This window comes from Phyllobates terribilis, unplaced genomic scaffold (assembly GCF_046119375.1).
Source record: "Phyllobates terribilis strain yellow unplaced genomic scaffold, ASM4611937v1 Scaffold_13__5_contigs__length_258822181, whole genome shotgun sequence".
Lineage (NCBI taxonomy): Eukaryota > Metazoa > Chordata > Amphibia > Anura > Dendrobatidae > Phyllobates > Phyllobates terribilis.
In genome coordinates this window covers 226,920,452-226,934,537 of record NW_027362773.1, presented here as the reverse complement: position 1 = coordinate 226,934,537, position 14,086 = coordinate 226,920,452, and the positions used below count along the sequence as shown (strand labels likewise).

At 45.9% G+C, this 14,086-nt stretch overlaps 1 protein-coding gene across 1 annotated transcript in view; it reads left to right on the top strand.

The window, feature by feature from the left end:
• The first annotated feature begins 1,879 nt into the window (after positions 1 to 1,879).
• Positions 1,880 to 14,086, top strand: part of ATP6V0D1 (ATPase H+ transporting V0 subunit d1) — a 105,265-nt gene continuing 93,058 nt past the window's right edge. Inside the window, exon 1 of the mRNA XM_073659326.1 lies at positions 1,880 to 2,154. Within this exon, the coding sequence (XP_073515427.1) occupies positions 2,025 to 2,154 (130 nt within the window). The 5' untranslated portion in view covers positions 1,880 to 2,024. The remainder of the gene's footprint in view (positions 2,155 to 14,086) is intronic.

Genomic DNA, 14,086 nt, shown 5'->3' with positions numbered 1-14,086 from the left:
GCATATACCAAGATTGTGGGGTGAGGGGTGCCATGCATACCGGGATTGGGGGATGAGGGGTGCCATGCATACCAGGATTCGGATGAGGGGCCATGCATACCAGGATGAGGGATACCATACATACCAAGATAGGGATGAGGGATGGGGTGCCACGCATACCAGGATTGGGGGTGAGGGGTGCCACGCATACCAGGATTGGGGGTGAGGGGTGCCACGCATACCAGGATTGGGGGTGAGGGGTGCCACGCATACCAGGATTGGGGGTGAGGGGTGCCACGCATACCAGGATTGGGGGTATGGGGTGCCACGCATACCAGGATTGGGGGTGAGGGGTGCCACGCATACCAGGATTGGGGGTGAGGGGTGCCACGCATACCAGGATTGGGGGTGAGGGGTGGGGGCAGCACATACCAGCATGGGAGATCATATATCAAAAATGCTCGCCACCCAGGCGTAGAAAGGGTTCAATAGCTAGTAAATATATAAAGTGCATGGTGCTGATTTGCATTAGGAAGCTTGAAAAAGGCCTATGATTAAGAGCAAAGGTGCAAGTGCTTATATTAGATCAAGCACAACCAATGCTACATAAATATTCCAATGATAATAGTATTACGGTTTGGGAGGGAGGTCAGGCTAATACACAGACAGTGTTAATAAGGTAGAGTTTCCACTTACTAGTAATTAGGACCCCTGTGGTAGCCAATGTCTGGGGGCTTATATTATCAGGCTGAGAAGGTCCCTTGTTATTGGGCCCTTCTCAGCCTAAAAATACTAGCATGCAGCCACCCCGAATTGGGGCACTACAGCTGTCTGCTTTGCCTTTGCTAGTTATCAAAAATGAGGAGGACCCCACATAAAAAATAATTTATTATTGATTAATCTATTAGGTTTACTAAGGCTAAACACCCTTCAGTGCCACATGAAAGGCACTAAAGGGTGCTAGTTTATTACATATATGTAGAGGGTTTGTGACATTACATCTCTCCATTCTGACGGCCACTGAGGCTACTGCAGTCCACGGCGCGGCTCCTTTAAGATCAATTACACAATAGACAGTAATATTACAATATTATTGCATTTTTTAATTTTCTATGTCATCATACGCTCACTGGTTCAAGTCCCCTAAGGGGTTTAATAATATTTATAAAAAAAAAAAAACAAAAACAAACGCACAGTAAAAATAGTTTTAAAAAAAATGAAAAATAAATAAATCATGGCATATAAATCATAGAATGTAACACGTTCCGCTTCCTGACCTAATGGAACGTGATCACATTTATCCCGTGCGGTGAATGGAGAAATGAAAAGAAATCGAAATGGCAGAATCCTTCATTCTTTTTACCTCCCAGAAAAAAAGGTGAATAAAAGAAAATCAGACGATCCAATAAAAACTCCGGCCGTCCTGCAAGAATAAGCTGTGGCTCAGAGTACAGCGCCTGGAGAACATTTTTCATTTATTTTTAATAAATTAACAAAACCCCCCTGTATAAATGTGGCGCCCCCATAACCACAGCACACTGCCAGCAGCGGAGACACCAGGTCATGCTGCGACTAATCATCTCGCTACAGCGACCATCGCCCAGGACTTATCTGTACCGACATGGTCACGTGTCCCCAGCCTTACTAGGAGTGAGGTCCCCTATTATCGCACATCCTTCTCGTGTCTGACTACACACATGAGACACAACTAATCCCTGCGTGCGACAATACAGGCAATAACTCTCTCAGCTTCCGATACCCACAATCCCTTTCACTGCGCTCCAGACTTTGCCCCTGCGTCTCAAGCCTCGCTCTAGTCGGCGTCTCTAATAGGTTCTTTCTCCTGACGTCACACCACAGCTAGTCCGCTGATTGGCTCTCCCTAATCGCTCTCTCTTCCTCCACCATGACAGCAGGCTCGTCATGTGACAGGTGGCGCTGAGCTCACGTGACTCCACCCGTGTCCTCGGGCCCTGGTAGCCGCTGTAGTGACGTCAGCCATCCTTCTTCTGAACGGAGACCGATCTCTCCTCTCCGCCGCCATCATGACGTCCTTCTCTGAGCTGTACTTCAATGTGGACAGCGGCTACCTGGAAGGCCTGGTCCGCGGATTCAAGGCCGGGATCCTGTCGCAGGGAGACTACCTGAATCTGGTGCAGTGTGAGACCCTGGAGGGTGAGTGATGTGCGGCTGGATTACGGCTTCCTGTGTATGCGGGGGGGCAGTGATCGGCAGCCAGCATAGGTGAGCGCTGCCCATCATAATCAGCAGTAATGTCAGCTCTCCTGCCCTGTGCAGGGCCATGGCTTCTGCATAGTGCATACTGCGTCCCATCCGTATCCGGAGGGGACAACCCCCCCCATCAGTGTCAGGAGGGACAACATTCCCCCTATCAGTGTCAGGAGGGACAACAATCCCCCCCATCAGTGTCAGAAGGGACAACAACCCCCCCATCAGTGTCAGGAGGGACAACAATCCCCCCATCAGTGTCAGGCATGGCGACAACCCCCCCATCAGTGTCAGGAGGGACAACAATCCCCCCCATCAGTGTCAGGAGGGACAACAACCCCCCCCATCAGTGTCAGGCGTGGCGACAACCCCCCATCAGTGTCAGGAGGGACAACAATCCCCCCCCATCAGTGTCAGGAGGGACAACAATCCCCCCATCAGTGTCAGAAGGGACAACAACCCCCCCATCAGTGTCAGGCGTGGCGACAACCCCCCCATCAGTGTCAGGAGGGACAACAATCCCCCCCATCAGTGTCAGGAGGGACAACAACCCCCCCCATCAGTGTCAGGCGTGGCGACAACCCCCCATCAGTGTCAGGAGGGACAACAATCCCCCCCCATCAGTGTCAGGAGGGACAACAATCCCCCCATCAGTGTCAGGCGTGGTGACAACACCCCCCATCAGTGTCAGGAGGGGCGACAACCTCCCACCCCCATCGCTGTTGTCAGGAGGGGCGACAATCTCCCACCCCCATCGCTGTTGTCAGGAGGGGCGACAACCTCCCACCCCCATCATTGTTGTCAGGAGGGGCGACAACCTCCCTCCCCCATCGCTGTTGTCAGGAGGGGAGGATAACCCCCCATGTACATCTGTCCTGTGCCAGAGCCAGTAACAGTGATCATGGGGACCCTCAACAACCAGCTAAGGACAGGTCATCACCAAACTAGTAGTGGACAAATCCTTTAATATTTGCAGAGAATACTGCTCGGCATAAAGTAATTAACCCTTAAAGGGTTCTTCTCATTATCTATCCTCAGGATCGCAACGCTCCTCTGTCTCCCGACTTGCTGCTTGCAGGGGGGGCTGCATGCTCCTGAGGATTGATAGCTCAGAGCAGGCTGAGCCGCTGGATCAAGGTGCCAGCCCTCCAGTGCTGCTTGCAGAGGTAACTTAGCCTCTGCAGCCACAGAATAGTGCTGAAGCTTGAGCTGGCTCGATCCAGTGATCTGATAACTTGAGAGCAGCGCTCACAAGCTCTATGGCAAAGAGCTCCATGCGTAATACAGCCGACCACCTCTGATAGATTTGTAGTAAGAGGTGAATTGAAGTGTTGCTTGTTTTACTTGCATTTGACAGTTTTACACATTTATGGTTGAGAAAACCCCTTCCTTTTTGTAGAGCGGAGGTCGATCATGTGCGCTGCAGTACTGATCATTCTTATGGGAGTGCCGCAGACCAGCTGGACGCTGCGCTCTCTATATCCGGCGACACCATTAAGAACGAATGGAGCGGCATTGCATGATCAACGACTGCTCCATTCACACACGCGTCTTCAGAGCCCGGGTTCTCGGTAACAGTGGAGGTCCCAGAGGTTGGACACCACCCAGTGGACAGGTTTCACTTCCAAACATGAGAATACCCCTTTAATATGTAAGAGAGATTTGTTGAAAATGGAGGATCTTGGCCCCTGTAATTTACCATAGAGGAGATTAGTTGTCTATGATCTGGAGAATGAGCCTTCTTGTCTTCTGGATCTGTATATAATGCTCTTCCCTGGCCTCGTCTATGTTCTCACACGTGACATTGTTGGTGCTCAGGTCACTTATTCAGCCGTGATCTGATTTCCAGGATTCTAGGGGGATGGGGTGTACCCCCATTCCCTACGCATCTCCCACTCTTCTACTGCTTTGTGTCCTCAGTACAGTAGAGCCACGTGATGGCCACCTTCAGGTAATCTCTCCAGTCCCAGTGGGATGCCTGGTGATGGACCACACATTCTGGTTCCTTCTCTGTAGACAGTGAGTACAGGAAATCCTCATTGTCTGGTGACTCAGGGACTTTTGTGAAAATGAAACTATGAACCAGGATCAGTGTTGTCACTTGTAGATCATTATCTGTTCCTCCTTTCCTCAGTGCAGAATTATCTTCAACATGAGGGGGGGGGGTTCATTTTCCCAAAAGGCCACATAGGAGACCCTGACTGTGGTGGAGGCCGAACTAATAGACTGAAACTACTTCTGCCCAATATTACAATTACTATAAGACATACAGTAATTTTATAATATTGAGCCGAATTTAGTTTGTCGACTCACTGTGCCTGCTGATATCAGGCTGAGTCCCCCCTCGCTCGATGGCCCCCACAGTTTCCCCCACAACCCTGCAAATTGCACAGACTAGTGGCCCTCCTCAGCTCTTCACACAATGTGATGGCCCCCGCAGTTTCTCCCACAAGTGAATGACAATTTTTAACCCCTTTACCCCCGAAGGTGGTTTGCACGTTAATGACCAGGCCAATTTTTACAATTCTGACCACTGTCACTTTATGAGGCAATTACTCTGGAACGCTTCAACGGATCCCCCTGATTCTGAGATTATTTTTTCGTGACATATTGTACTTCATGATTGTGGTAAAATTTCTTCGATATCATTTGCGTTTATTTGTGAAAAAAATGGAAATTTGGCGAAAATGTTGAAAATTTTGCAATTTTCAACATTTGAATTTTTATGCCCTTAAATCAGAGAGATATGTCACACAAAAGAATTAATAAATAACATTTCCCACACGTCTACTTTACATCAGCACAATTTTGTAACCAAAATTTTTTTTTATTGGGGAGCTATAAGGGTTAAAAGTTGACCAGCGATTTCTCATTTTTCCAACAAAATTTACAAAACCATTTTTTTTAGAGACCCCATCATATTTAAAGTCACTTTGAGGGGTCTTTATGACAGACAATACCCAAAAGTGACACCTTTCTAAAAACTGCACCCCTCAAGGTGCTCAAAACCACATTCAAGAACTTTATTAACCCCTCAGGTGCTTCACAGGAATTTTTGGAATGTGGAAGAAAAAAATTAACATTTAACTTTTTTCACAAAAATGTTACTTTAGACCCAATTTTTTTTATTTTCACAGGGGTAACAAGAAAAATGGACCCCAAAATTTGTTGTGCAATTTCCCCTGGGCACGCAGATACCCCATATGTGGGGGAAAACCACTGCTTGGGCGCACGGCAGGGTTCGGAAGGGAAGGAGCGCCATTTGACTTTTTGAATGTAAAATTTGCTTGAATAATTAGCAGACGCCATGTTGCGTTTGGAGAGTCCCTGATGTGCCTAAACAGTGGAAACCCCCCACAAGTGACACCATTTTGGAAACTAGACCCCTCAGGGAACTTATCTAGATGTGTGGTGAGCACATTGAACCCCCAGGTGCTTCACAGAAGTTTATAACATTGAGCCGTAAAAATAAAATTTTCACATTTTTCCCACAAAAATGTTTTTCAGCCCCCACTTTTGCATTTTCATAAGGGTAACAGGAGAAATTGCACCATGCAGTTTGTTGTGCAATTTCTCCTGAGTATGCCGATACCCCATATGTGGGGAAAATACAGTGTTTGGGCGCACGGCACAGTTCAGAAGGGAAGGAGCACGGTGTGACTTTTTGAACCCAAAATCGGCTGGAATCGAGAGCGGACGTCATGTCGCTTTTGGAGAGCCCCTGATGTGCCTAAATAGTGGAAACCCCCCACAAGTGACCCCATTTTGGAAACTACACCCCTCAAGGATTTTATCAAGGGGTATAGTTAACATTTTGAACCCAGAGGTACAACACAGAATTTGATGACATTAGGTCATCATATTGAATAAGTTGTCATCAGTCTTGAGCGCAAGTGCTCGCTACTTGAGTTTTCATCGGGTACTCAGGTATGCACCATGTATCACGGGTGCTCAAGTGAAATGCTCGAGTCCCCGCCCGCATGTTTCACGGTTATTATACACCCCCAAAAAAACATGCGGGGATCGCTGGTGCATGGCAGGCAATCCCCGCGAGTTTTTTTTTGGCAGCGAAGCATATGGGGCGGAGACTCGAGCACACGCGATACTCAATGCATACCCGAGTACCGGATGCCAACTCAAGTAGCGAGCACTTGCGCTCAACACTAGTCGCCATATCGTCATCTTTTTTTTTTTTTTTTTTTTTTTACTTTTGAAAAAAAAAACAACCCCAACCCCAGCCCTACCGTTTATTGTTTACGCCGTTCCTCGTGCGGTATAAGTGATTAGATGACTTTATTCTTCGGGTCGGTGCGATTACGGTGATACCAGAATCATATCGGGTTTTTATGATTGACAGCTGTCACACACTAAAAGACACATATTTTGTAAAATCTAGTTTTTGCATCGCCATATTTTGAGAGCTATAAATTTTCCATATTTTGGCCGACAGAGTCATGTGGCGGCTTGTTTTTTGCGGGATGAGTTGACGTTGTTATTGGTGCCATTTTCAGGCACGTGACATTTTTTGATCGCTTTCTATTCCGATTTTTGGGAGGCAGAATAAACAAAAACCAACAATTCGGGAATTGTTTTTTTTTTTTTTTTTTTTATTCTGTTCCGCGTGTGGTAAAATTGATAAGGCAGCTTTATTCTTCGGGTCAGTACGTTTACAGCGGTACCACATTTATATCGTTCTTCTATGTTTTGGCGCTTTTACGCAATAAAAGCTATTTTATAGGAAAAATTATTTTTTGCATCGCTTTATTCTGAGAGCTGGAACTTTTTGATTTTTCGGCTGATGGAGCTGTGTGGCGGCTTGTTTTTTGCGGGACAAGATGACGTTTTCAGCGGTACCATTTTTATTTATATTCGTCTTTTTGATCGCTTGTTATTCCATTTTATGTTTGGCGGTATGATAAATCATTGTTTTTTGCTTTGTTTTTTTTTTTGTTTTTTTTACCGTGTTCACTGAAGGGGTTAATTAGTGGGACTGTTTTATAGGTCAGGTCGTTCTGGACGCAGCGATACCAAATATGTGTACTTTTATTGTCTTGTTTTTTTTCATAATAATATTTATTGATGGGTACATTATATTTTTATTTTTGGTGGATTATTATTATTATTTTTTATATATATATTTTTACATTTAAAAAAAAAAAAAAAAAAAATCACTTTCTGACAGTATTTTTATTTGTTTACTTTGTTCCACTATGGGACTTTAACTTTTTTTATTCTGATTGCCTGCATAGCATAGGGATGGAGCACCATCCCTGTGCTATGCAGGCTGTCAGCGCTGGACAGTGAGAAGATAGTTTGGTCATGTACTGCGCATGACCAAAAAATCTTCCTGCTGTCTGGTGACCCGGATGTTGTCATGTGTGCGCGTGCGATCGCCATGACGTACCAATACGGGTCAGGCTCTTAAAGCCCAGGGCACAGACGCGTATTAGTACGTCATGGGCTTTAAAGGGGTTAAAAAAAAAGAAAGAAAAAGAAAGTACAACTCTCCTCTCCCTGTTCCCCTGATGCGCTACTGTGGTCTTTTCTATGTGTAGACTGAGGATCTGCATGGCAGGGGGGATATAGTGACATCACCCCACCTGCTGCTTTGAGGCTCAGGCCAGGGTCACACCAGTGTAGATTTTCTCATGTGCCCACGATGCGTTTCCGCAGCGGCAAAAACGCTGCAGAAATGCTTAAAAAACGCATGGTAGAAGGCCTGCCATGTTCCCCAATGATAATCCCCATGTGCTGTGCACATGCTGCGGAAATTTCCGCTGCGGGTTATCATTGCGGAAAAAAACGCAGCACTACCAATTATTTTGCTGAAGTGCTGCGTATTCGCCGCCATTGACTTGCATTAGAACGCACTCATTCCGCCTCACTAGATAAGGACATGCAGAATCCATGCGTTCAATGTGCGGATGGTACCCGGGTCTAGAGGAGAGGAGACTCTCATCCAGGCCTAGGTACCATAGAAAACTGTAAAAAATAAAGATTATACTTACCTTCTGGCTGCCCCCGCTGCACTCGTCCTCCCTTGCCGGCAGATCGCGATGGACTGGAGGACCTGCGCTGATGTCATAGTCATGTGACGGCAGGTCCTTCAGTGCAGTGTACCGCGATCTGCCGGCACTCAGCACCGAGAGAAGCAAGACACCGGGGACCATCAGAAGGTAAGTATAGATTTATTTTTTACCATTCTTTTACGGTCACACTATATAAATCCATGCCGTTTGCATGGATTTATATAGTGTGACCAAGTTGTCAAGCACTTTCCAAGTGATGCTAAAATCACAACCCGCATGCGGAAATGCAAGTGAAGAACGCTTCACATCTGCATGTCCCTGGCAGGAAACCGCATGTACAATCCGCATGTACAATCCGCATGTACAACCCGCATGCGGAAATGCAAGTGAAGAACGCTTCACATCCGCATGTCCCTGGCAGGAAAACACATGTACAATCCGCATGTACAACCCGCATGCGTTTTTTTCTGCCAGGGAGATGCAGAAACGCTCAGGAAAAAATCCTGAGCATTTCTGCATCATGTGCGCATAGCCTTATAGAGAATCGGAACGATTATATAAACGACACTGATCAAACTCTGATCCGACAGTCAGCTTGCTGTGATCCAATTTTCTCAGATGAAAGAATTGCAGCACAGGTGGCAGAAGATGGAGAACTTAATTTCTCCATCTTCTCCTTTGTGTCAGTCTGTGGAAATCGGACTACACTCAGATGTCAACCAAGTGCAGCCTAATGTTTTCTACGCAGCCATAGACTTGTATGGGAGAGTGCGATGCAATTTGTGCAGCACTTCCCCATAGAATAACATTGGTCTGAGTGCTATCGGATAGCACCCTTGTATTTGACAATATCCTGAGGATGCAGATACCAGTGAAATTGTGACTCTTGAGTTGGGGAAGAGGCCACTTGATGCAGGCACTGTCTCTAGCACTTTTGTTTGTTTCAGTTCACAGGGCAGGACAGCCAAAGGGCCGGATGTGCACTCTGCGCTGCACTCTGCGCTGGTCTGATCTACAAGAACGGTAGACGTTGGGTGCTCAGATACTTAAGAATTTCCAGCAGATTTCTGGTGCAGGTTCTATGTTAAAATCTGAAACAAAGGACAATATAATAGTGGTAAAAAATGATACTGATAATTCCTGAGTGTTTCTGTAAATCCACCATAAGGATCCAGAGATATGGGCCTTTTTATTTAATTCTGCTTTTTATGGCCTTTACTAAGGGGGCGGGGCTCACAGGATCCTCGGGGGGTGTCTTTAGGCTGCTCTGCTTTGTGAGCCAGGCCCATTGTAAGGACCGTAAAAAATAGCACTAAATAAAAAGGCCCATGTTTCTGGAGCCGTATGGTGGATTCACATGAAATGGAAAAATGACCCAGAATACTCAGGGGAGCAAAAAATGGTCACTTTTTACCTGATGATGGGCCCTTTTTGAAAGGTTATTTCCAGAATCTGCTGCAGAACCCCGTCTTTAATGTCACGGAGGTGCACTTACATTGTGTATGGGACTGCCAAGAACAGTGCTTGTCTATCTCCAGCCGTCCCATAAACAATGAATAGAGTGGAGGTCGAGTGTGCGCATCTCTACCCAACAGAAGGCTAGCCTCTGCGGAGTCCCGTTCTCGGGATTGTTGGCAGTTCCAGTGTTTAGACCCCAGTAATCAGCAAGTTCTCCGCTATCTGACGGCCTGGATTTGTACAGGTCCTCTTTATACATCCAGCTCATGCAGTGTGCTCCAGAACCTCTGTGGGTTTTTGGGCATGTATTATTAATATCACAGCATGCTCTCTCTTTATCACTTTCTCTCTTAGAAAAGCATATAAAAGTGACCAGCATTGCCCAGACCTGCCACCAGGTGGTGTATGTACCGTCAAGGTGTTATGTGCCCGCCTAACAGTGGTGCCGCTAGCAGAGGCCACCGCTGGTGACTGTCAGCAGGTCACAGGTTGTGAGCAGTCCTTTCGCCCAGGAGCACTAGACTTTCGCCCAGGAGCACTAGACTTTCGCCCAGGAGCACTAGACTTTCGCCCAGGAGCACTAGACTTTCGCCCAGGAGCACTAGACTTTCAGCAGATCACCTCTGTGTAGCAGAAATGGTTCTGTTCTATGAGCGCCGACCACTAGGTGGCGCTCATAGTGATCAGTACATGACAGCCACTGGGGTCTGCTGCAGACCCAGGGTTGTCATGCCCACCCATCAGTGACCCGCAATCACGTGACGGGGTCACCGATGGGCGGGGTAAGTGACGCGCTTCCGGTGCGGCGATGTTAAATGCCGCTGTCAGAGATTGACAGCGGCATTTAACTAGTTAACAGCTGCGGGTGGATCGCTGTAAGAATCAGTTGACATGTGCCCAGTTCAGTGCGGGCTCAGTGCCGGAGCCCGCGTTGAACAGGGGGTGCCGACGTGGTGCGTACTATTACTGACCACGTCGGAAAGGGGTTAAACACATCAGATTTAAAAACGCACCTGTGTGTCCAGTCTGAGAGGCTGCATTTTTTGTTTAGAGCAAAAACGCAGCGTGTGAACATGCCCTTATGATGCAGCAATGACCTCCTGACTAGTGATGAGTGAGCATGTTCGTTACTCAAGATTTACGAGCATGCTCGGATGTTTTCCGAGTATCTTCAGCGTGCTCGGGTGTTATGTTTGAGTCACTCCGTATTCATGATTTGCAACTGATTGACAGCTTTAATACATGTGAGGAATGCCTAAGAAACAGGACATGTATTAAAGCTGTTAAACAGTCGCAAATCATGAATACGGAGTGACTCAAACATAACACCCGAGCACACTGAAGATACTCGGCGAGCACCGGAGGATGCTCGCCGAAAGGGTTAACAGAACATACTCGCTCATCACTAATCCTGACACATGTCACCCCGCAGCCAGTTACTGTCCAAAGCTGTGACTTTTATTTTTTAATTACTATTTTTACTGATTTCTGAGCTGTTTTGAAAAAAATATTCTGCCTAAATTGTGGCTTTTCCTTTATTCTGTTTTATTTTTTAAAATATTTTTTATTATGTCTTTATAATATATACAGTCATGGTTTAAAGTGTTGGCACCCTTGAAATTGTTGCAGAAAATGAAGTATTTCTCCCAGAAAATTATTGTAATTACACATGTTTTGTTGCACACATGTTTATTTCCGTTGTGTGTATTGGAACCACAGAAAAAAAAAACTTGAAAAAAAATGGCAGATTGTACATAATTTCACACAAAATGCCAAATATGGGTCGGACAAAAATGTTCGCATCCTGAACTTAATATTTGGTTGCACACCCTTTGGAATAAATAACTGCAATCAATCGCTTCCTATAACCATCAACAAGCTTATTACACCTGTCAACTGGAACATTGGACAACACTTCTTTTGTAAAATGCTCCAGGTCTCTCATATTTGAAGACGCCTTCTCCCAACAGCAAACATAAGATCTCTCCACAGGTGTTCCATGGGATTTAGAGCCGGACTCATTGCTGACCACTTCAGAACTCTCCAGCACTTTGTTTCCATCCATTTCTGGGGGCTTCTTGAAGTATGTTTGGGGTCATTGTCCTGCTGGAAAACCCATGACCTAGGACGCAAACCCAGCTTTCTGACACTGGGAACTACATTGCGACCCAAAGTCCTTTGGCAGTCTTCAGATTTCATGATGCCTTGCACACAGTTATAGTGCCAGAGGCAGCAAAACAACCCCAAAACATCTTTGAGCCTCCACTTTATTTGACTGTAGGTACCGTGTTTTTTTGTAGGATGTAGGACTCATTCTGTTTTCAGTAAGCAGTAGAATGATGTGCTTTACCAAAAAGCTCTATCTTGGTTTCATCTGTTGCTTAGTGTGGCACACACAGACACACAATACAAAGATTGAGTCAACTTCTCCCTTTTTATTTGGTTTCAGGTGTGATTTTCATATTGCTCACACCTGTTACTTGCCACAAAAAAAGCTCTATCTTCGTCTCATCTGTCCACAAGATGCCTTCCTAGTAGGATTGTGGCATACTCACGTACATTTTGGCAAACTGCAATCTAGCTTTATGATGTCTGTGTGTCAGCAGTGGGGTCCTCCTGGGTCTTCTGCCTTAGCGTTTCATTTCATTCAAATGTTGATGGATACTTCACCCTGACGCTGATGCTCTCTGAGCCTCCAGGACAGCTTGATTTTCTTTGGAACTTGATTGGGGCTGCATATCCACCATCCAGACTTTCCTGCATTGCAACCTTTTATCAATTTTTCTCTGTCATCCACGTCCAGGGAGATTAGCTACAGTGCCATGGGTTGTAAACTTCTTGATTATGCTGTGCACCGTGGACAAAGGAACATCAAGATTTCTGGAGATGGGCTTGTAACCTTGAGATTGTTGATATTGTTCAACAATTTTGGTTCTCAAGTCCTCAGACAGTTCTCTTCTCCTCTTTCTGTTCTCCATGCTTAGTGTGGCACACACAGACACACAATGCAAAGATTGAGTCAACTTCTCCCCTTTTTATCTGGTTTCAGGTGTGATTTTCATAATGCCCACACTTGTTACTTGCCACAGGGGAGTTTGAACGAGCATCACATGCTTGAAACAAAGTTGTTTACCCTTTAATTTTAAAAAGGTGGCAACAATTTTGTCCAGCTCATTTTTGGGGTTTTGTGTGAAATTATGTCTAATTTGCTTTTCTTGTGTGGTTCCAATACACACAAAGGAAATAAACGTGTATAAGGGTATGTGCACACGATGCAGAAATGAAGCAGAAAATTTCTGCATCATTTCTGCATCTCCCTGGCAGAAAAAACGCATGCAGATTGTGCATGCGTTTTTCCTGCAGAATACATGCGGATCCACATGCAGATTGACATGCGTTTCCGCATTCAGATTGACAAGCGCTTTCCAGGCGATTTTAGCATCACCTGGAAAGTGCTTGACAACTAGGTCACACTATATAAATCCATGCAAACAGCATGGATTTATATAGTGTGCCCCGAGAGAGTGTATATACTTACCTCCGATGGCCCGCGCTGTCCTGCTTTACAAAGTTCCCGGCTGCCGGCAACTTTGAATTGAAAGACCTGCCGACGTCAGCGTCACGTGACCCGTCACATGACTCTGACGTCAGCGCAGGTCCTACAACTCACTGCCAGTGCCGGGAACCAAGCGGGAGCGCTGCGCGGGCCGACAGATGGTAAGTATATATGTATTTTTTATTTTATTCTTTTTTTACAGCTTTTTTAATGGTACCTGGGTGTGGATGAGACTCTCCTCTCCTCCACACTCGGGTACCATCCGCACATTAGAACGCGCCAATTACGCAAGTACAGATGCAGTCTTGCGGAATTGGCGCGTTCTAATGCAAGTCAATGGCGGCGAAATCGCCGCGTTTCTGCAAAATTAATTGACATGCTGCGGATTTTTGACCGCAGCGTTCACGCTGCGGAAAAATCCGCATCATGGGCACAGCACATGCGGATTTCCATTGGGGAACATTGCTTCCCTTCTACCATGCGTTTTTCATGCGTTTCCGCAACTGCAAAAACGCCGCGGAAACGCATGAAATACGCATCGTGTGAACTCAGCCTAACAAAACATGCGTAATTGCAATAATTTTTTGGGAGAAATACTTCATTTTCTGGAACAATTTCAGCCTTGACTGTGTGTTCGTATATATAATTTTTAAATTTTCAGCTTCCTTGCTTTACTATAAACTATGAGAATAGTTCTGTCTTCCAATGCATTAACGCCTGAGGGGTTAATATGGAGAGTTAGCTCAGGATTATCCTGGATACTGATAGTTTTCTCTAAAAACTGTCAAATCCGACAGGTTTGTTACCATCTCTGATCGCCGGTGGGTAGTGGAGT